Source organism: Anser brachyrhynchus, assembly GCF_964034855.1.
Source record: "Anser brachyrhynchus genome assembly, chromosome: 26".
Classification (NCBI taxonomy): domain Eukaryota; kingdom Metazoa; phylum Chordata; class Aves; order Anseriformes; family Anatidae; genus Anser; species Anser brachyrhynchus.
Window position 1 is genome coordinate 2,397,659 of NC_137719.1, and position 18,616 is coordinate 2,416,274.

The 18,616-nt window shown below is 63.1% G+C and overlaps 3 protein-coding genes across 8 annotated transcripts; 1 reads left to right on the plus strand and 2 right to left on the minus strand.

The window, feature by feature from the left end:
- Window positions 1-1,186: 1,186 nt before the first annotated feature.
- On the minus strand, window positions 1,187-4,563 carry LOC308182897 (caspase-7-like). 2 transcript variants are annotated; one of them, XM_080568218.1, is made up of 4 exons: window positions 3,560-4,563; window positions 3,103-3,275; window positions 1,690-1,819; window positions 1,187-1,615 (listed from the first exon to the last, which is right to left on the minus strand). In XM_080568218.1, the coding sequence occupies exons 1-4, from the start codon at window positions 3,792-3,794 to the stop codon at window positions 1,296-1,298; spliced, it is 858 nt and encodes a 285-aa protein (XP_080424344.1). In that variant the 5' UTR covers window positions 3,795-4,563; the 3' UTR covers window positions 1,187-1,295. The 2 variants fall into 2 exon arrangements, with proteins under 2 accessions (XP_080424344.1, XP_080424345.1); XM_080568219.1 differs by having other exon boundaries at window positions 1,248-1,571.
- On the plus strand, window positions 1,311-18,376 carry ELMOD3 (ELMO domain containing 3; the record flags this gene model as incomplete). 5 transcript variants are annotated; one of them, XM_080568210.1, is made up of 13 exons in its annotated part: window positions 1,311-1,427; window positions 2,200-2,339; window positions 12,449-12,517; window positions 12,595-12,646; window positions 12,882-12,944; window positions 13,064-13,152; window positions 13,475-13,598; window positions 14,133-14,255; window positions 15,169-15,299; window positions 16,024-16,100; window positions 16,267-16,394; window positions 17,323-17,504; window positions 18,036-18,376. In XM_080568210.1, the coding sequence occupies 12 exons, from the start codon at window positions 2,202-2,204 to the stop codon at window positions 18,180-18,182; spliced, it is 1,323 nt and encodes a 440-aa protein (XP_080424336.1). In that variant the 3' UTR covers window positions 18,183-18,376. The 5 variants fall into 5 exon arrangements, with proteins under 5 accessions (XP_080424336.1, XP_080424337.1, XP_080424334.1 ...); XM_080568211.1 differs by lacking the exon at window positions 1,311-1,427 and having other exon boundaries at window positions 2,148-2,339; XM_080568209.1 differs by lacking the exons at window positions 1,311-1,427; window positions 2,200-2,339 and adding an exon at window positions 11,557-11,718.
- RETSAT (retinol saturase) lies at window positions 4,714-11,475 on the minus strand. The gene is made up of 11 exons (XM_080568201.1): window positions 11,239-11,475; window positions 10,527-10,709; window positions 9,648-9,889; window positions 9,011-9,212; window positions 8,370-8,567; window positions 8,156-8,275; window positions 7,348-7,486; window positions 7,057-7,166; window positions 6,515-6,681; window positions 6,087-6,246; window positions 4,714-5,826 (listed from the first exon to the last, which is right to left on the minus strand). The coding sequence occupies exons 1-11, from the start codon at window positions 11,402-11,404 to the stop codon at window positions 5,678-5,680; spliced, it is 1,836 nt and encodes a 611-aa protein (XP_080424327.1). The 5' UTR covers window positions 11,405-11,475; the 3' UTR covers window positions 4,714-5,677.
- Window positions 18,377-18,616: the final 240 nt, after the last annotated feature.

Consider the following 18,616-nt stretch of genomic DNA (forward strand, 5'->3'; position numbering starts at 1 on the left):
TTAAAAGAAAGGGTGAAAGCAGGGAATTAACATGAAAATTCTGTTTGGTCGCATGGTGGGCTGTCAGGCGGAGTGCCCTTCCACACCTTCCTGCGAGGAGATGAGTGCTGTTCTGCTGCATGTCTTCAGGGTGATTTCCCAAAGAAATAAGGGTTGTGCTCCTCCAACAACTCCTCAACCGCCTTGCTCAGTTCCAGCCTGATTTGGGGGTGCCATAAGGGCCTCAAAACTATTTTCTTCCTACAGGTAGAGGGAAGCAGCACCCTAGCAGGTCCTGCGATGTGGCGACCCAGGCTCCAGGTGAATGCTGAGCGTGGGGTTGTGTCGGGGCAGTGACACCGCACGCCCATGGAGGTCTCAAAGTCCAGGGGAGGGCAAAATGCTTAGTGAAACACAAATTATCTGCGAGCTGGGCAGGGCTCTGTTTACCGGAGCCCAGTTATGCGGGGCTAAGCTGAGAAATACCGATACAGGCAGGTTTTCTGTGAGATGCCCTCAGGGTGGAGGCGGCGGAGTTAAGGAGTTAACGTGGGAGCACAAATCTGCTCAGCCCTGGGGCGAGGGTGGGGGCATCCCCTGCCTGCTGCAGTGCCTCAGACACCCAGGAACGTGCAGGAGGAGCAGGTCAAGCAAGCACCTCGGTCCCATGGGGTGTCCCAGCCCACCCAGCCCCCTGCACGCATCCCATGGGGTGTCCCAGCCCACCCTGTGTGCAACCCGTGGAACAGGAGGCTTGCAAAGAGCCAGTTCTCGGTCGTGAGCTGAGCCCTGCCTTGAGCAAAGCTCCCAAATCCGCACCCCGACCCCCATCCCAAGTTAACCCCCCAGCCTGCAAGTCCCACTGAGCACCCTCATTTTTTAAAGCCTTGAGCGAGAAGCAGCCTTATGAACAAACAGCTCGAGCCTGAGGTGATCTTTACACCGCAGCAGCAGTATTTTCATTGTGGGTAGGGCAGGTAAACATCAGCTTTTCCTTTTCCAGGAAAAAAGCCCACGTCCCATGGCCCGTGCAGGTTCACTGAGATAAGATAGAGTGTACAATGCTGGAGCTCTTCCGTGGGAGACAGCTGGGGGCTGAGCAGGTCCAAGAGCCCTGCTGAAGCCATGCCGGGGCTCAGGGCTGCCGTCACGGGCTTCTTTCGGGCAGCCCTGCTCTCAGACCCTCCAACATGGGAAGGATCTGGCCCAGATCTTCCTGGTGCTACTCCCCCAGGCGGTTCTGGCACACCCCAGGTCACCTTCTCAGAGGGGTTTTCTGCTGGTTTTCCCACAACTTCCCCTTCCCCCATCCCCCACTACGTAGCCAGGGACTTCTTGCAGCCAGGCTGCCGCTCTTCCTCCTCCTCCGGCCCTCCCTGCGCAGCCAGGCTGGGAAGGAGCCAGTGGCTCTCAGACATGGCCGAGAAGGGGAAGACCTCCCGCGGCAGGTTGGTGACGAAGCAGGGCATCTGCTTGCAGCCCTCGTATGTGCCCCGGGCCTGGAAGCGAAGGGCCACGTCCCCGTTGAGCCGGGTGGCCAGGCGGCTGAGGGCCAGGCTCCGCTCCTCCCCGTCCAGCGCCCTGAGCAGCGCCTGCAGGAAACTGGATCCCGAGGGGTTCAGGAAGGCCCCGTAGCCTGCAGAGGAAGGAGAGACGTGTTGGACCCGGCCGTGTCTCCTCCAGGTTTTAGCTCACGAGGCTTTTCCTTACCCGGGCTGCAGGCGAACATGACGGCGGTGTTGGGAGGGATGCGGAGGTACTCCGAGAAGCTGCATGGCTCCGGCTGCCCGCCGTCAGTCTCCAAAAACACCCCCTGGTCCAGCGTGCCCCCCCGGCAGGCCTGTGGGCAGAACCACGGCTGTTGGCTTCCCCTGCTCTGCTCCCAGAGAGCTCCTGGGGTCTTCAGGGCCCCCCCTGTGGACCTGCAGCACCCCCAGGAGAGCTCTGCACCCCATCCCGCTCCCCAGGCCCCACGTGGCTCCTCTCCAGGCTCTTCCCTCCCCATCCATCCAGGCCCGAGCTCAGCTTTGCTGAGCCTCCCTTCCCCATGAGCCATGCTGCCTCCTCTCCTCCCTATGTGAGCCTGGTTCCCTTTGGGGCTCCAGGAATACACCCAGAGACCCCCGAGTCTGCTCGGAAAGCGCCAGCAGACTCCTCCTGGAGTGCAACGTTTTGTGTGTGGCTGCTGATTCCATGCGGTGCTTTGTTGCTTTCTTCCAGGGATGGGGTTTGGGGAAGGCTGGAGGAGGACCAGCACCGCCGAGCCCGCCCTGAGCACCCATCGCATCCCCTTGTGCTACAAAGCCCCAGTGGTAAATCCTCGCTTTGGCTGCCCACAAAGGAGCTGCACTGAACGAGAGGTGGGTGAAGGCCACCGGGAGTCGCGGTGATGCCAAGGGGACCAGCACGGCCCTGGGGTGTTAGCCCAAAGGGAGGACAGCCCTCGGGGCGAGGTGTCAGCGTGGGCCCGCACCGGTCCCCGGTTTTGCTGGCTTGGCTGTTGGAGACGTCCTTGGTCGTCACCATGCCCTGCACGGTGCTGAGCCCTTTGACCAGAAGGAAGCGAGCACCGTGAGTAATTTACACTCGCTTTCAGCTGAAGATTTCTGTGTATCTGCATATTTGAGCAGCAGAGCTGGTATCAGTCAAGGTTGCAGGTTGCTAGACTGTTTGTTTCCTCAGGGAGCTAGCCTAATCCTCCCTGAGCCGATCACTTCCAGCTCCCAGTGCTGTCCTGCCAGGGCGCGCTCCCAGTCCCCAGGGGACCAGGCGTGGGGATTTTCCTCCGCACCACCAGGCCCCTCCTGCGCTTCTCCCAGCCCCACCGCAGGAGGGGGGCACGGTGATGGAATGTGAAGGCAACTCTTACTGATTTATCCACACCCTGGTGGCGTCTGGGGGGGGGATAGTGCTGTGAGCAAGGAGACCCCAAAATCAGCATGAAAAACAGAGGGGCGGTGGGTTGTGGGGGGGAGCTGGGGGGGGTGAAGAAGAGACCGAGCTCGCACAGGGGTAGCAAAGTCCACAGTTAGACCAAATACAGGCTGACAGCTTGTGTTTGTGCTAGTCTAACTGCAGAACCTTAGCAAAAAGGGATCAAATTATAACCAGCAGCTGCGTTACCTGGATAAAGAAGACTTTAGGTCTTTCGGCGAGCACCGGGCAATTCTGCGGTGACAAAATCCGGAAGATCCGGGTCAGCTTAAGAGGTTTGCAGTCAGAGCCGAATACGGCCCCCTCCTCTCCGTGGCTGGAGATGATGCTCATGAAGAAATCCCCGTGCTCGCGGCTGCACTCTGTGGGGGCACAGCCGAACCTAAGCTCTGCCATCCATGGCCACGATTTGGGGTCTTTGGGCAGCTCCCAGTGTGCTGGGGACTCCCCTGCCTATCCAAATCTGAGCCCCCGTGGTGGGGTGACCCTAAAGGGCCTGGGTCTGGCTGTGGGGTGAGTCCCCAGCTGCCGCTGAGCAGCGACTCGGCTGTCACAGGGTGCTCCGACCAAGCTGGGCAGAGGCAGAGGTGGGAAGCAGGAGCTGGCTGGGCTTTGGGGAGCGCGACGGTGCCGCAGGGGCGCGTACCTTGCTGGTAAAGGTCTTCCATCTCTCTGGCCGTGCTGTTGTGCATCAGCTTCACCTTGTAGTTGAGCTCTGAGAGTGCCTTCGAAAGCTTCTCCGCTTCCCTCTTGGCTCCTCTCCGGGCCCCGAGCGCCTCATCGCCGGTACTGCTGCAGAAATCGGTGTTGACGATGATGAGAGCCCGGCTTTGCCTTGCCTGCGCCATGCTGGGGCGTCCCCTCGGGCACATTAGTGGCATCTAACCCCCCGCCACGGCCCCAGCGGGGAGCTCAGGCTGGCGGTGAGCCCCGAGTGCTCCTTCGACTCAGTGCCAGCGTGGGCTGAAGGAGGAGGGCAAGGCAGGAGCAGTGCCCTGTCACCTGCCAGATGTCACCTGGGCATGAGTCACTGGGGCAGGAGATGGCCACGGTTTGCCACTGGGCTTGCTGAGCACTGTTCAGCCTGTGCCACGCAGGGAGGGGAAAAAAAAAAAAAAAAAGAAAAAAAGAGGATTTTGGTCCAAGGGGGTCATTGGCAAGGGCAGGGGGATGTTCACCTGCACCTCCCTGCATGGGATGGGGAAAAGAGGGCTGGAGAGACATGCCTGTGGTGTGGGAACTCCTTCCCCTGCTTTTCCCACGTGGAGTTCACTTCGCCCTCACACCAGTCCCCCCAAATCCGTCTGGTTCCTGCTCCCTAGCAGGCTGCCGGAAAACTGCCCCCTCCGGCTGCCCCGTGGGCTCCCAGCAGGACTTTAACTGGGGGCTGAAGTCCACGAAGCCGGGCTGCTCAGCCGGCACGGCTCTAGCTAACCCTGCTGGTACTGGGAGGCACTCGCCAGCTGGGCACCACGCGCTGGGGGCACCCATTTGTGGTGCCCCGTTATTTTATTGTCCCTGTAAGCAGGCTGTGCTGGTGCAGGACAGCCCCTAGCGATGGGGTTTGGCCCCCTCCTTAGGAGCACAGCTCTCTCCTTCCCCAGCTTGCCCAGGCTGGTGGGAAGCCCTGAGAGCCCACCGTCCTTGCTCACTGCCACCCAACTGGGGGGATCTGAGCTAAGAGGTTTGGAGAGCAGGGATGTCTCTGCTCAGCCCTTTCTGCGTCCCACGGGGGATGCAAGCAGCCCCCTCACGCCACCCTAACCCCAGCGCTGCTGCTCCCACATCACGAGGCACTGATGGCATCACAAGGCTTTTTTATTTAGTCTCATGTGCTTCCCTTCCCAGCACCGCGGTCGGAAAGGGCTTTGATCGTGTGCCCAAGCTTCTCCCGGCCAGCAGACAGGCCGGGCTTTTTGCTACTTCTACAGGAGTGGGGATTGGCACCATCACACATCTCAGGTGATGAGCAGCGCCGACTTCTGCAGCATCACTGGACCGAGGGCTGTGGGACTGCAGGGCGTGCGACACCGCCGCAGCAAGGCACGCCGTGGGACGCCCCATAGAGCTGGAGAGCACTGCGTGCCGTGGCTCCTCAGTAACCTTAAATCCAGCTTTAATCAATCCACTCGGGGTGCAACAACGCCTGCTCTGCTGACCCGCTGAACTCTGCTGGCAGCAAGCAGCCGCGAGGCTGCAGGACGAGGGCTGCAGCCAGGAGCGGGCTCCTTCGCGGGGAGAGCCTCGCTGAGCCTCCTGTGCCTTCGTTAACACGCAGTGACGGGGCTTGCCCTGGCTTGGGACGATTTGCCCTCGCTTCGATGCAGCCATCATCCACCCAGGGACTGACAGCAAACGGGTCTGATGCTGCCTGGGCAGGTTTGTGCAGGGTGCTGCTGGCGGAAGCTGCTGGGCTCTGCCTTCTGGCACACCCCATTTTTGGGGAGTGCTGCAACTTTGCTCCTGGCCAATGCTGCCCGTGTCAGCTCTTGGTGTCCCCAGTGCTGGGAAAAGGGATTTGCCCTTCAAAAGGGCAGCCGGGACCGGGTGGTGGTGTGCGTTGTGGTGGAAGGAGGCGTGCTCCAGCTGGGCAGGACCCGAGGCAAGCCGGCCAGATTCGGCAACAGCTTCCTCCTGGCCTTCCATCCTTCGGAGCTGTGTGCGAGGAGGATGCGCTACCTATGCCAAAGCCACCACTGAGCCGTGGTGTGGGGGTGATTTGCTGGGCTGGGAGGGGAAGGGGGCACTGGTGGGACGCCGGGCCTCAATCTCTCTTCTTGTCGTTGGTGGTGGCCTGTGTGCGCTTCCTCAGCCTTAACGCGTCCAGGTGGACGTTGCGGTTGAGGACGGCGCTGGCACAGAAGAGGGCTCCGTGCAGGGCTCCCATGAAGCCGCACATGAAGACATCCTGCCCTAGAAGAGAGCAGGAACGGGCTTCATCCTGCCCAGTGGAACCAAACCAGCAGGGCAGCCGTGTCCCGGAGCTGGGGGGCGCCCAGCCCTTTCCTCCTGCATCGCAGCGGCGATGCGCTTCAGTGCGTGCCAGCAGCTCTCACGGCACCCCACGGCACGGAGGTGGCTCGTCCCCTCGTGCCATTGGGGGACTGAAGATTTTTGTCCTCCCACCCCAATTCCCTGGGGATGTCCTCACCCGAGGACAGGGGCTGTGGTACCTGTCAGGTAGAGGTTGGGGACAGCCGTCTGTGGCCGCATGGCGGCTATGGCTTCGGCTTGCGTGCGGGCGATGTCGTGGTCGACGCCGTAGATCTCCCCCCGGGGGCTGGCGATGTAGTGCTGGTTGGTGAGGGGCGACCCTCCAGAGATGTACTCGATCTGCAGGGCACAAGGGCAGGCACGATGGCAAAGGGGGTCTGGTGCCCCCAGACATGGGGCACGGTCTGGGACAAGGCTCCCTGCAGCCCCTGGGTGGTGTTCGTGGCCAAGTTTGGGCACAGCGTGGTCCCAGAGGACAGCAGCCAGCCCCCTTGCACCATGCACGGTCAGGAGGCTGCTGAACGGGCTGGTGCCACCCAGGACCCAGCAGACCCAGACGGGACACAGGAAAGGAGCTGGAGGACCCGTGAAGCCCTTGTTTCCTCACCTTGTCCTCAATATTGGGGTAGAGTTTGAAGACAACCTCCATGACGGCGTCCACAAAGGTCTTCTTCAGGTCCTCGTAAGCATCTCCCCGTTTGTTGACCTGCTCGTCCTTCCACTCCTCAAACCACTCGTATTTGGCAAAGGTCACGATGGCCAGTGTGGATTTACCTGCAGCAGGACGAGGCTGGCCTGTGTCCCTCTGCCCCCTCTATGCCACCACTTCGCTGCCACCAACCCAGCACCCCATAATCCCATGAACGTCTGGGACATGTCCATATAGCTGTGGTCCCATGTCCTTGGTGTAGTCACCAAATGGAGCCTCTCCTCCCTTTACACTCGTCACAGAGGAAGCTGCTCAGCACCTTCTGGCTGCGCCGGAGACCCTCAGACCCCTCCCTGAACAAAGCCAATTCGCACCCCCTTATTTCCAAACCCCCAGGGCATTATTTGGCTGCTTTAGGGGAAACTCTCCTCAACTGCAGTCGGCAAACGAACCAAAACCCAGCGAGAGGTTTCGAGTCGCTGCCCAGCTTCAGCCTTCACCTGGGTGCCTCGTTTCCCACGTGGGGTCCTTGGCCGAGGGGCAGGTGACAAACAGGAATGGGATGTTCTTGGCGGCTTCGTCTCTGGATGAAGTCAGGTACCGGTTCATTCTGCAGAGAGACACAGGGGTTGGGGCCAGGTTCATGCAAGCCTTTCTGCGAACACCTGCCAGAGCCGAATCACCACGCAGCGAGGATCTGCCGAGAGCATTCTGAGCATTTTCCGAGCTACCACCCAGGAATTTATCTCCCTACGCTCAGCGAAGCACGTCGGAGATGAGGGCGAACGTACATTTCATCCAGGTCATTTCCTAGGTAGACGAAGTAGTTCGTGGCTTCCAGCCCCAGCTCTTGGCTCGAGCCCGTAAGACCTACAAAAACGCTGAAACTCGCGTCTCCGTGTTTCACCATGCCAAGCTGGGACTGGATCTCTGCGATACGGGGGAAAGAAGTGGAAAATTAGTATTTTCCTGGCTGCTCAGCTACGGGGAAGTGGCAGCCTCTCCTTTCCTAGAGGAAGCCCCTGTTGGATCTGTGTTGCTCCCCTTGATTGTGTCGGCTTGCAAAAGTGATGTCCTCCTGTCCCCGAGGGGCAGGAGGGCAGCTGGCAGCTGTAGAGACGGTGGCAGAGCCGTTGTGTCCTACTGGAGAGGTCTTAGGGTAACCTTGGCATGAGCTTTCGGTGCCTTTAACTACTTTTTGTGACTCAGCTGTGCTCCTGCTCTGCAAACACTGAACACTTGTTCAATATCGTTGTCCAGAAAGCTCCCACCGAGACAGCAGGGAATTTTGTGGCAGCGCTAAGCTCATCTTGGAGGAGTTTCACCGGCTTTCACAAGCTCCTGGGCACTGTGCCACGTTTTTTGCAGCAAGCAAGCAGCGATGCCAGCTCCAGCAAGCCAATTTAGCCTTGATAAAGCCCCTGCAAAGGGACTCGGATCACCGCTGGGTTTTGCTGGTGCCTAGCAAAGAATTACAAAGCTGCTTCCTGATGTGGATGCTCTGGCTGAGAGGGGATTACTGCGCTAATCCCAGTCAAACCCAGCGCTGGAGGCAGCAGCTCTCGCCCCCCCCGCAGGGCTGCTCCCGTCACGTTTTACCAGGCAGAGCCCGCGCCTCCGCCGGCAGGAGCCGTTCGTAGGTGTTAAATAATCCAGCGTCCGAAATGATGGTGGGAGCGAAGATTTTCACCAGATCCTGCCCCTTCTTGACGCTCACGCCTGGAGGGGAGAGGCAAGGAGGGGAAAAAAGCTCTGGTTAAAAGCACCGGCGGGGGAAGCTGCGTGTCCCGTCCTGTCCTGTCCCATCGCTCACCGCAGGCTCTGCCCTGGGAATCCAGCAGGATGCTCTGCACCGGCGCCCTGCCCAGCACGTTGCCCCCGGCCCTCTGGATGATGGGGATGGTGTGAAAGGCAATTTCCCCGGACCCCCCTTTGGGGTACCAGGCGCCGTAGAGGTAGTGGTTCACCAGGATGCCGTGCATGGAGAAGCTGGCCTTCGAGGGGGGCGTGCCTGGAAAAAGGGCGAGCGTAAGGAGCATTTTCCCAGAGCCGGGCAGGAGGAAGGTTCGGGGCAAGACGAAGGTTCAGGGCAGGAGGGCTGTGCCAAGGCTGCAGCGCGGAAGCAAGCAGGAGGTTAGCGCAGGACGGCTGCTCCCTCGCGTACAGGATTCCTGCTGGGAAGCCGAAGGATGCAGAGGAAAAGCCACAGCCCTGGGGACGAAGGCGAGCAGGGGACAGCAGGCAGGGGCACACTGTGACAGCGCTGAGGATGGCACCGAGGGCTCCGGGCGGTTCGGCAGCAGCGACGCGATGCGAAGCCAAGCTCGGGGAGCTGGGATCTGTCCGGCACGCATCCAAAAAGCAAAGCAGAGCAGGATTTGGGGGTGGGGTTGGTTTTGTTATAAAGGATCTAACTTCACCCCTACAGGGTGTCCGGGCCTCGCGGCGCCGTACCGTAGGTGGGGAAGATGTAGCTGAAGATGGCGCGGAGCTCTGCGTTGGCGGTGAGGCCGTCGACCACATCCTTCAGGCTGCGCGAAGCCATCCGGCAGAAGGGGCTGAGCCAGGGCAGCAGCCCCGAGCGGCACAGCAGCCGGGCCAGCGGCAGGGGCAGCAGCTTCAGCACGCCCACGGCTTTCAACCCTCCCCTGACGCTCTGCGAGAGAGGGGGGCTGTCGCAGCGCACCCCCGACCCTCCCCGCGCTGGGGGAGGCCGCCAGGGCTGCAAACAACCAGGGGCTGGGCACGGAGTGGATTTTTCTCCTTTCTTTCACTGCTCACGCCCTGCTCTGAGCACATCCAGGGTGTCTTTAGATGGGTTAAAAGCTCTGTGCGCGATGCAGGGCTTTTGGGGTACAAAATGGAGATTTTGAGGTTTTTCTCCTGAAGTGTTTGGGACGGTGACGCTCTGCGTGGAGGCAGGTTGTGCAACACCACTGTGCTGTGTGGTCGCCAAAAAGCTGTCCCCAGGGCAGCAAAGGGGAAGAACTTCCTTTCCCCTGCGTGACTCCAGAGTGAGGAACCGGAGCCAAGCGTCCCAACCACGGCCCCGCGAGCGGAGGGAATGTGACCGAGCCCGTGCCCCCGGTACCTGCGTGAGCTGCTCTAACTCATCGATGGCGGCGGTTTCTCCGGGGAAGCGCTTCCTCAAGCCATCGAAGTATTCCTTCCTCCCCGTGAGGACGTGGTGCGCCCTGCTGCGCTTGGGCTCCCCCAGCACCACGGCGTCGTAGGCGGCCGGCATGGGGACCCACTCGAGCTGCCCCTCCGTCAGCTGGTCCACGATGAAGCGCATCATGCGGCTCTCGTGCATCTCCCCCACATAGTGGATCCCTGCAAGAAGCCACGGCGGGGCGTTTGGGGGGGGATTCGGGGTTTATTCTGTTTATTTCGGGGTTTATTCTCCTCGCACCGCATTCCTGTGAAATTCCCGGCTCCTCCGGGCTTGGCAGGGTGCCCACAGCCTCCCGCTGCTGGGGCAGAGTTCATGTTCAAAAGGAAATCCACGTGCTAACGCTGCATTTTGAGGTGGTTTTTCAGGAACTTTGGTACGCATTGATACAAACTTCCCCTCCTCGCCACGCTGCTGTCAATAATTAATCCTGGGCACGCTGCAAGACGCACAGAGCTCGACTTTGTCTCGCTGGAAGAAGCGTGCTGCGGGGACCTGCCCCTACTGGGGGTGCCACAGGGATGTGGCTGTGTCACAGCGACAGGGCATGTTGCGACAGCAGCGTCGCGACGGCAGCACTGTGGCCGTGCTCTCTTTCAGCAGGGGAATTTCTGGGCAGGGCACGTCTACGAGACGCCACCACTCGTCCCAGCAAAGTGCTGGGTGCGTGCTGGGGATGACACTGCGACCCCGGTTCCCTGCGTGGGGGCAGCGTCCCCGGGTTCCCCCCCAAGGGCTTTGGGTCCTGGGCTGGTTCCCGCCCCGTACGAGCATCTCCCTCTCCGCGCCCGCGCTTACCAGCGTCGAACTCGAAGCCCTTCTCGCTGAAGGTGTGGCAGCAGCCCCCCAGCTTGCCGTGCTGCTCCAGCACCAGCACCCGCCGGCCGGCCTTGGCCAGCAGCACGGCCACCGCCAGGCCCCCGATGCCGCTGCCGATGACGATGGCATCCAGCCCCGCGGGGACTTTGTCTGCCGAGAAAACTGCGGGAGGGGGGTCCTCAGCAGGGGCTCCCGAAATCTCGATGTGGGGCATGCCACAGGGATGGGGCACTCGGGGGGGGCAATAGGGGCTCTGGGGATGGAGGTCCTGGGGATGGGGGTCCCGGGACATCCTGAGGATGGTGCACCTGGGGGATGGGGGTCCCAGGGGATGGGGGGTCCTGCGGCATCCCGGGCACGGGACACCCGGGTGATGGGGGTCCCAGGGCATCCCAGGGACAGGAGTCCTGGGGAATGGGGGTCCCGGGACATCCCACGGATGGAGGTCCCAAGGGATGGGGGTCCTGGGGCATCCCGGGGACAGGGGTCCTGGGGGTCCCGGGCTCTGGGGGTCCCAGGGCATCCCGGGGACTGGGCGCCTGGCAGATGGGGGTCCCGGGACATCCCAGGGATGGGGGTCCCGGGTTCTGGAGGTCCCGGGACATCCCGGGGCTGTGGGTCCCGGGTGCTGGGGGTCCGGACTTATCCCGGGACGCCCCGGGGAGCACGGGGACGGGACGCCGACCCCTACCTGCCTTCAGCACCGCCCTCCGGGCAGCCTTGTCGGTGACCAGCGGGGCCGGCGGGCGCCGGGCGTCAGCGGCGAAGGGGTTGGGGCCGCGGGCCCTGACCCAGCGGAGCAGGGCGAAGAAGAGGAGGAGGCCGAGGCCGAAGGCGAGCAGCGCGAACGGCCCCATGGCGCGGCGCCCGTCTGCGGCGTGCCACCGCCGGCAGCGCGACCCCGCCGCGCCGCGCCCAGGCCCCGCCCACTCCCGCTCAAGCCCCGCCCACTCCGTCGGAGCCCCACCCACGCCCACGCCCACCCTCCGGCTCTTCCCGCCCCCCCTCCCTCCCCGCGCGGTGCATGCCGGGTGCTGTAGTCCCCTGCCCCGCCCCTCCCGCGTCCCTCCCCCCATTAGCGGACTGCAGCTCCCGGCAGGCAGCGCGGCCGCGCCTGCGCAGTGCGCCGCGCCGAAGCTGGCTGCGCCCGGCGGCCCCGCCGCCGCTTCCGGTGGGCGAGGGGTCAGGGGGCGGGGGGCGGCGGGGGGCAGCGGGCGGGGGGCTGCCGGGGGGGCGGGTCAAGGGGCAGGGGGCGGGGCTACGGGGGCCGGGCTGGGCTCGGGGGGCTCAGTGGGAGCCTTGGGGACCCCCTTGGGGGGCTCAGTGGGACCCCGGGGGGGGCATTGGGGACCCTCGGGGGGGCCACTGGGGGCCTTGGGGGCCCCACTGGGGGTCTTGGGGGGCTCAGCGGGGACCCCATTGGGGACCCCTGGGGACCCCTTTGGGGGGCTCAGTGGGGACCCCTGGGGACCTCTTAGGGGGCTCATTGGAGACCCCCTTGGGGGGGTCCATTGGGGACCTGGGGGGGCTCATCGGGGACCCCTGGGGACCCCTCTGGGGGGGCTCACTGGGGACCCTTGGGGACGGACCCCCGTGTGGGACCCCCTTAGGGGGGCTAATGGGGACCTTGGGGGGCCCTTTGGGGACCCTAGGGGGGTCATTGGGGGCCCTCGGGGACCCCTTTTTGGGGCTCACTGGGGACCCTTGCGGGACCCCTTGGGGGCTCAGTGGGAACCTTGGGAGGCTCAGTGGGGACCTCGGGGACCCCCTTAGGGACCCCCCTGGGGGGCTCATTGGGGACTCCCTTGGGGGGACCCCTTTGGGTGGTCATTTGGGGGCTCATTGGGGATCTTTGGGGTCCCCCGGGCCCCCCGCTGACCAGCGCTGCCTTCCCCCCGCAGGCCATGAGCGCCCCCCCAGCGCCGCCCGAGGAGCCCCCGCTGTCCCCGCCGGTCCCCGGGGTGTCAGGGGTGAGCGGCGGGGGCCTGGGGGGCAGCGGGGGGTGAGGGGCGGCCCCGCTGAGCGCTGCGTCTCTTTCCCGGCTTAGATCTCGGCTCCGAGGCAGCCCGGCCTCCTGCGGGCGTTCGGGGGGGTCGCCGGTAAGCTGCCCCCCTCCCTTCCTGCTCCGTCTGCTCCTTTCCCTTGGTGGAAACCCCCGCGGAGCTGCGGAGCCCCCGGCACCGGGTTTGGGCTCTGCCGGGGGCCGGGTGGCTGCGGTGTGGGGCGCGGGGAAGGGGAAGGGGACGCCTCCGAGCCTGCCGAGGGCTGCGGGGGGCGAGCAGCCCCCCCCGGCCTTCCCCGCTTCTTGCCTCCAGCGCGTGCTTCCCTCGGCAGAGAGCAGTGAGGAGGTGCAGAGAGCGCGGGAGGAATGGGAGGCACTGGAGGAGATCCAGCCAGGTACTGCTGATCCCAAAATCGCCTGGGATGGGGGGGGTTCGGGCAGGAGCCAGCTCCAGCGCCCGCTTCGAGGCAGGGCTCGGCCAGGAGGGCTGACGCTGCTCCGCGCCTCCCCGCAGGGCTGCCGGGGAAGTCGGGTCCCGTGCCCCTCATCTCCTTCAACGAGGCGCTGCAGCACTTCCAGACCGCCGACCTCTCCGCCTGCAGGGTGCGTGCGGGACGCCGGCTCCCAGCTCCCCGCTGCCGGCTCCAGCCCGGAGGAGAGGGGGGCGCGGGGAAGCTGCGGGTCCCCCCGGCGAGGGCGCCCACGCTCGGCGTCCTGCCTCGTCGCCCCGTTCCCCGCCTCGTGCTCTCCCCTCGCCTCGCACTCCTCTTTCCCCTTGCTCCCGCCCTGCTGCCCGGCTCTCTGCGATCCCTCCCCTCCCGCTCTGCCCACCGGTGTTTCTCCCCCCGCCCGATTCCCACGGGACCGGCCCCACCCTCATCGCTTTTTTTTTGTTTGTTTTTTTTTGCCTTTTTCCTCTCCGCAGAAGAAGATCCAGGCGACGGCGCGCAGGCAGGGCCTGGCCGCTCTGCTTCGCTTCCTCTTCGGCCCCCCGCGGCTCCAGCAGCAGCTGCAGGGCGAGCGGGACCTGGCTCTCGCCATGGCTCACTGTGAGTGTCCCCTGTGCCCCCCCGTGGGCCGTGGGCCCCACCGGTGTCACGCCGAGCGCCGCTCGGGGGTCCCGGGGCACGCACTTATCCCAAAGGACGCCTCCTGTCTCCTTTGCTTCATTCATTTGCACGCTCGTGCTTGCTGGCGGGGGGGTGATGGATGCCCAGAGCACGCTTGCACGAGGAGATTCCTTTCCTCCACCTGCGATTCGTGGTTGTTGTGGTACCCCGGGCAGGGAAAACTTTCCAGCCCGCAATATTTCCCGTGCTGTTTGCGTTATTTAGCCCCCCGGCACTCACACAGCGCGCAGCTTTGTGTTTCGGCCCCTCCCGGGCTTTATTTTGAATCCCTCCGTTCTCCCCTGCGGCAGGGTGAACGCAGCGGGGACGCTCTCCTTGTTCCCCTGAGCCGTTTTCTGCTGCTCCCAGCTGGCCTCCGGCGTCCCCCTGCCGCTGGGGGTGGCTCCTGTCCCGCTCTGCGGTGACAGCTGAGGGGGTGCCCGGTGTCACCGGGTGGGGGGGTTTCTCTGCCAGGTGGCCTGGATGACAGCGAGGCGGTGCACATGAGGATCCTGCAGACCATCTACAAGAAGCTGACCTGCTCCCGGCTGGGTTGCCCGCGCTACGGCGCGCACTGGGAGGAGCTCGGCTTCCAAGGTACGGCGCGGGGCTGGGGGGGGGGACACACACCCGGGGCAAGCCTTCGCGAGGAGAGGTCTCGGCGGTCCCGTTCCCTCCTTCAGAGGTGGTGTGAAGGCTTGGGGGCTCCTTCCCTCTGCCTCCCTGCAGTCGCTGCCCCTGCTGTTGTCTTGCAGCGGATATTTGGCCGCTGCTGCCCCAGCCAGGTGTCAGAGGCAGGACCGCGCCTGGACGAGCTGCCCAGCACCCTCGGCAGCCTGCGTCCAGCTGGAGGGGACAGAAGTAGCTGCTGTCACCGCTTTGCCGGGGCCGTTAATGCTCTTCATTAGCAAGCGATCTCTGCGGCTAATGAGGCGTCCCTGGAGGGCTGGTTTGTCAGCCAAGTCCTGGTCAGGGCTCTGTCACCGAGGGCGCGTCGCAGGTTGCTTTCAGCCTCTGCTGCGTGCTGAAAACAGCGTGATTAAAGCCGCCTCTGTCTTCTCAAGTGTGGCTTCACCGGGGTTTTCGGTCTGGTTGACTCGAGTTAAATAGGCCAGCTTTTAATGAGGGCTGAAACCCACAGGAGAAGGTGAACGGCTCCCTCTTCTCTGTAGCATCGAGTCCACAACTGGTTTTAATCCCCCTGATTTAGTTTACCAGCTTCAGCCAAGTTTGCCCTGGGGCGGGTAGAGCTTGAAGATCCAAATTCCTAGAGGTACTGTGGGAATCGGCATGTGGGGAGGAGAGAAGTGCCTGTTGATGCCCACATCAAAGGGGCTATGGCACCGCTTCAGCGCCTGTTAGACAGGGCAATTCCCAGGAAACTCCCCCAGGACGTGGTCGCTGAGGTTCCTCTGCTCTCCAAGTGCCAGGGCTGTGGCCGGGAGCAAGCAGCCCCAGGATGAAGGGGAGGTGACGGAACAGCCCTCGATTCACCCTCCTCGCTTTCAAGGTGCGGATCCGGGCACCGACCTGCGAGGGACGGGGATGCTGGGCCTGATGCAAATGCTGCACTTCGTAATGGACACGCAGACGCTGCCTCTGGCTCGGCAGATTTTCAGGCTGTCCCACCACGAGACACAGGCACGTCCTCCCACCTTCTTTGCTCACCCTCTGCCGTGGTATTTACCTCTCTCTTTCTAAAGCTCAGGGAAAGGTGAGCACAAAAACCTTCCTGTCTTCTCAGTTAGGGCCCCATTTTGTGCTGCGCCTCTTTGCTTGGTGGTGGGGTCTCTGGGGCCATTCGTGGTAGGGCTCTGCAGCTCCATCAGGGGTTTCTCCACCAGCCAGAGCAGCTTCGCTGGCTGCTTAGTCCTCCTCACGCTGCTCAGGTGAGGCAGGTGGTCCCCGGAGAGGTGAGGAGAGCTGGTCAAAGGCTGAGGCCAAACCCCCGGGTTGTTTTTTTTTGCTGGGAATAAGATTTTAGAGAGCAGAGCTTCCCTGGTGGGGCTCCGGTCTGCGCTTGTGTGAGTTCAGAGGGCTGGCACAGACCAGACCGAACGTCTGACCCTGCGTGGTGTGGCCAGGAGCAGCACGGCAGGACAGTGAGGGTGAGCAGAGTCCTTCAGTTTGGGGCAGTCTTGGCTGCTTTTAGGTTTAAGCCTGGCTGGATCCACGGCATCCATCTGAGCCTGCATCTGCAATATTAGTGTCCTGATAGGTGAATCTGTTCCCTGCAGCCATCACCGCGTGGGTTTGGGGCCGTGCAGACGCAGCACCAAGGGGCTGGTGGTGCCGAGGCACCTCTGGGTGCTGGAAGGGAGGACGCCCTTCTGGCAGAGCCGACGTAACGCCAGTTCTCTTGCAGAATTTCCCCTTCTGCATCATGTCCGTGAACATCACCCGCATCGTCCTGCAGGCCCTGAGGGAGGAATGCCTCTCCAGGTGAGGACTGAGCCGTGCAGCCGGGCTGTGCTGCGCCCTCCTGCCCTCGGGGCTGCCGCACCACGGGCTGCCCAGGGGGAGAAGCGAGGAGAAGCGGCTCCGCTCGGTCCCCCCGGGCGTGCTGCGGTGGCGGCTCTGCCGGCTGAGCCCCTCTGTCCCCGGGCAGGGAGTGCAACCGCAGGCAGCAGGTCATCGCCGTGCTGAACGACGTGTACGCCGCGGCGTTTCTGCAGCTCTACCGAGTCTGGAAATCGCAGCACAAGACCGTTGCTGACTCCGGCTTCCTCCTGAAGGGTGCGTATCCCCACGCTTCGCCCTCCTCTCCCAGCCAGCAAAGCGACTCGAGGCGCGGGGACCAAGCCTGGTGTGCTCTGGTGCTCTCTGCTCTTCTGGGAGCACCACGTCCTGCTGGGATGAACTCAACAGGGCAGAATGCGCGGAAGGCCCCAGCCGTTCATCTTCACACAGAGCTTTTTCAACAAGTGGTGCTATTATCTTAGCACCCTGCGTTTTTTTTTTGTTTGGTTGGTTTTTTTCCTTCTTAACTTCGGGGTCTCAAATCTTTTGACAGGCAAGCGCCCGCCGCTTTCAGAGGGGCGCCGTGTCGTGGTGCCTCGGGGTGGCAAATCACACCGGCGGGGTGACCAAACGGGGCCGTGTCTCGCCCCAATTCCTGCAGGCTCGCTGCCGTAGCGCGGGGCTCAGTTGCATAAGCGCTGTTCGTAGCGCGCCGTGTAAGCGGGGCGGCCGCTGCCGTGCTTTTCGCAGCAAGCACCACATTAAGCAGCAGGGATGTTTACTCCGGAGGAGAGGGCCCTGATGGAAGCAGAGCTGCTCGCATGCGCTGTGCTAATGGCTCCCTTAATTCGGGGTCCTGCTGGTGTGGCCAGGCGTGGGCTTGGTCCTGCCCCCCGGCAGCTCTGGGCTTCCCCTTCAGTGGGGTCGGCTGGGGGGGTGCTGTGGTAGCTGGGGCTGTGGTGCTGAGCTCTGCTGGGGGGGGTGGCGAGGAGCTTTTTGTGCTCTCAGCCCAAGCGCAGCCTTTCCTGAGCAAAACAACCGTGCCTTTTCCAGAGGGGATAGTGGCGATACACTGGGACTTGAGAAATAGTCTGTAAATATTTGAGTAAATGCCTTACCCTGGGAGCGTGCGTTCCACGCTGCGTCCCTGCCGCCATCCAGCCCTTGCTGTCTGTTTGCATGCTTTTCCTTTGACCTTTTCCAGAACTGGAGTTATCCACCAAAAAGAAACCGAAGCAGCTCCTGAAATCCTTGGAAGCCTACGTGAGCAGAAGCTCCGTGGCAGACGGCATCCAGCGACCGTCCCCTCCCTCCGGCACCGGCGGCTCCATCAGCGCCGGCCGGGCTGGCGAAGAGATAAACTTCACAGGCATCTGCGACCTGCAGGTTGAGCTGGAAGGGGAGCCCCGGCTGGTCTGAAACCCGCAGCGGGGAGCCCTGCTCGTGGCACCACAACCGGGGGGTGCCTGGTGCTGCTCAGGGGGCTTGGAAGGGGCTTGCCCCAAAGTGGGCAGAGCGATGCCTCTGGGCAGGAGGTGCCGAGAGCCGTGGTGGGAGAAGCGGCTGGGACCCAGCTTCGGGCAGTCGGTCAGCTGGGGCACCGTGGAGCGTAGATTTTGCCCTAGATCCCCCAAAAAGGGTGGCCGTGTCCCTCCCCTGCGGTTTGGTGGCGTCGCTGGGAGCCGCGGGGCGGCGGCAGGAGCCAACTGCAGGCTTCGACCCTTTCGAGGCAGAATTAGTCGGGTTGGCGCTTGGGCTTGGGTCCTTGAAGGTTTTTTGCCAACCTAGGTGGTTCTGTGATTCTAAAACTAAGCACAGGAGGAAACTGGGTGGGTTTTATTAGCCACCAGCCCTGGGCTGGGTTTCACATCTGCCCGGCTGTCGGGAACGTGTGGTGCTGTTTGTCTTTACCCCCAGCAGGAAGAGTCTTGCTGCGCGGGGCAGACCCACGGCTGGAGCTGGAACACACCGGGAGGGCTCAGACCTGGCTGGAAACGCACGTGGGAGCCCTCCCCTCTCGCAGGGCTCCCCACTCGCTGCTCCAGAGCACGTGGGAGGGCTTGAAGCCCGTAGTTTCGGGCCAAACCCCCTTATTTCACACCAGTAGTGCTCCAAGAGCCGTGAGCACGGCCCTGTTGCTGTGGCTGGGGCTGTGGGTTTGAACACAAGCCCGGTGTTTGGGGAGCCCTCCTCAACTCCCCCCGGGAGTTACTATGTGTGTACGTATCAAAATAAGGCATTAAAAAGGAAAAAATAAACTTTTCTCAGCGTTCAGAAGCTTCCTGACGTGGGCTTGGTGGTTTCCGTGGCTGGGCTGGGGGCGAGGTGGTCGCGAGGAGCGGGACGGGGCCAGGAGAGGAACCAGGGCCTGATTCTGCCCCGCAGCGAGGCGGTGCTGGGAGCCCCGTCCAGCCCCCGGCTGCAGACAGGTGACTTCTCTGTGCCCACCTCTTTGTTTCAGGAAAACCTCATTTAAGAGGAAAAAAGGGTTTTTGCCT

Bases quoted from the DNA above. Each gene is read 5' to 3' on its own strand.
- LOC308182897 (XM_080568218.1), bottom strand. From the start codon at position 3,794: ATGCCACTAATGTGCCCGAGGGGACGCCCCAGCATGGCGCAGGCAAGG. The intron at 3,276-3,559 runs GTACGCGCCCCT...GTGCCCCCACAG, and splicing joins GGAAGACCTTTACCAGCAAG to AGTGCAGCCGCGAGCACGGG. The intron at 1,616-1,689 runs GTAAGGAAAAGC...CTTCCTCTGCAG, and splicing joins CATGTTCGCCTGCAGCCCGG to GCTACGGGGCCTTCCTGAAC.
- RETSAT (XM_080568201.1), bottom strand. From the start codon at position 11,404: ATGGGGCCGTTCGCGCTGCTCGCCTTCGGCCTCGGCCTCCTCCTCTTC. The intron at 9,890-10,526 runs GTAAGCGCGGGC...GGCTTCTTGCAG, and splicing joins GGGCTTCGAGTTCGACGCTG to GGATCCACTATGTGGGGGAG. The intron at 8,276-8,369 runs GTGAGCGATGGG...TCTCCCCTCCAG, and splicing joins TTCCCAGGGCAGAGCCTGCG to GCGTGAGCGTCAAGAAGGGG.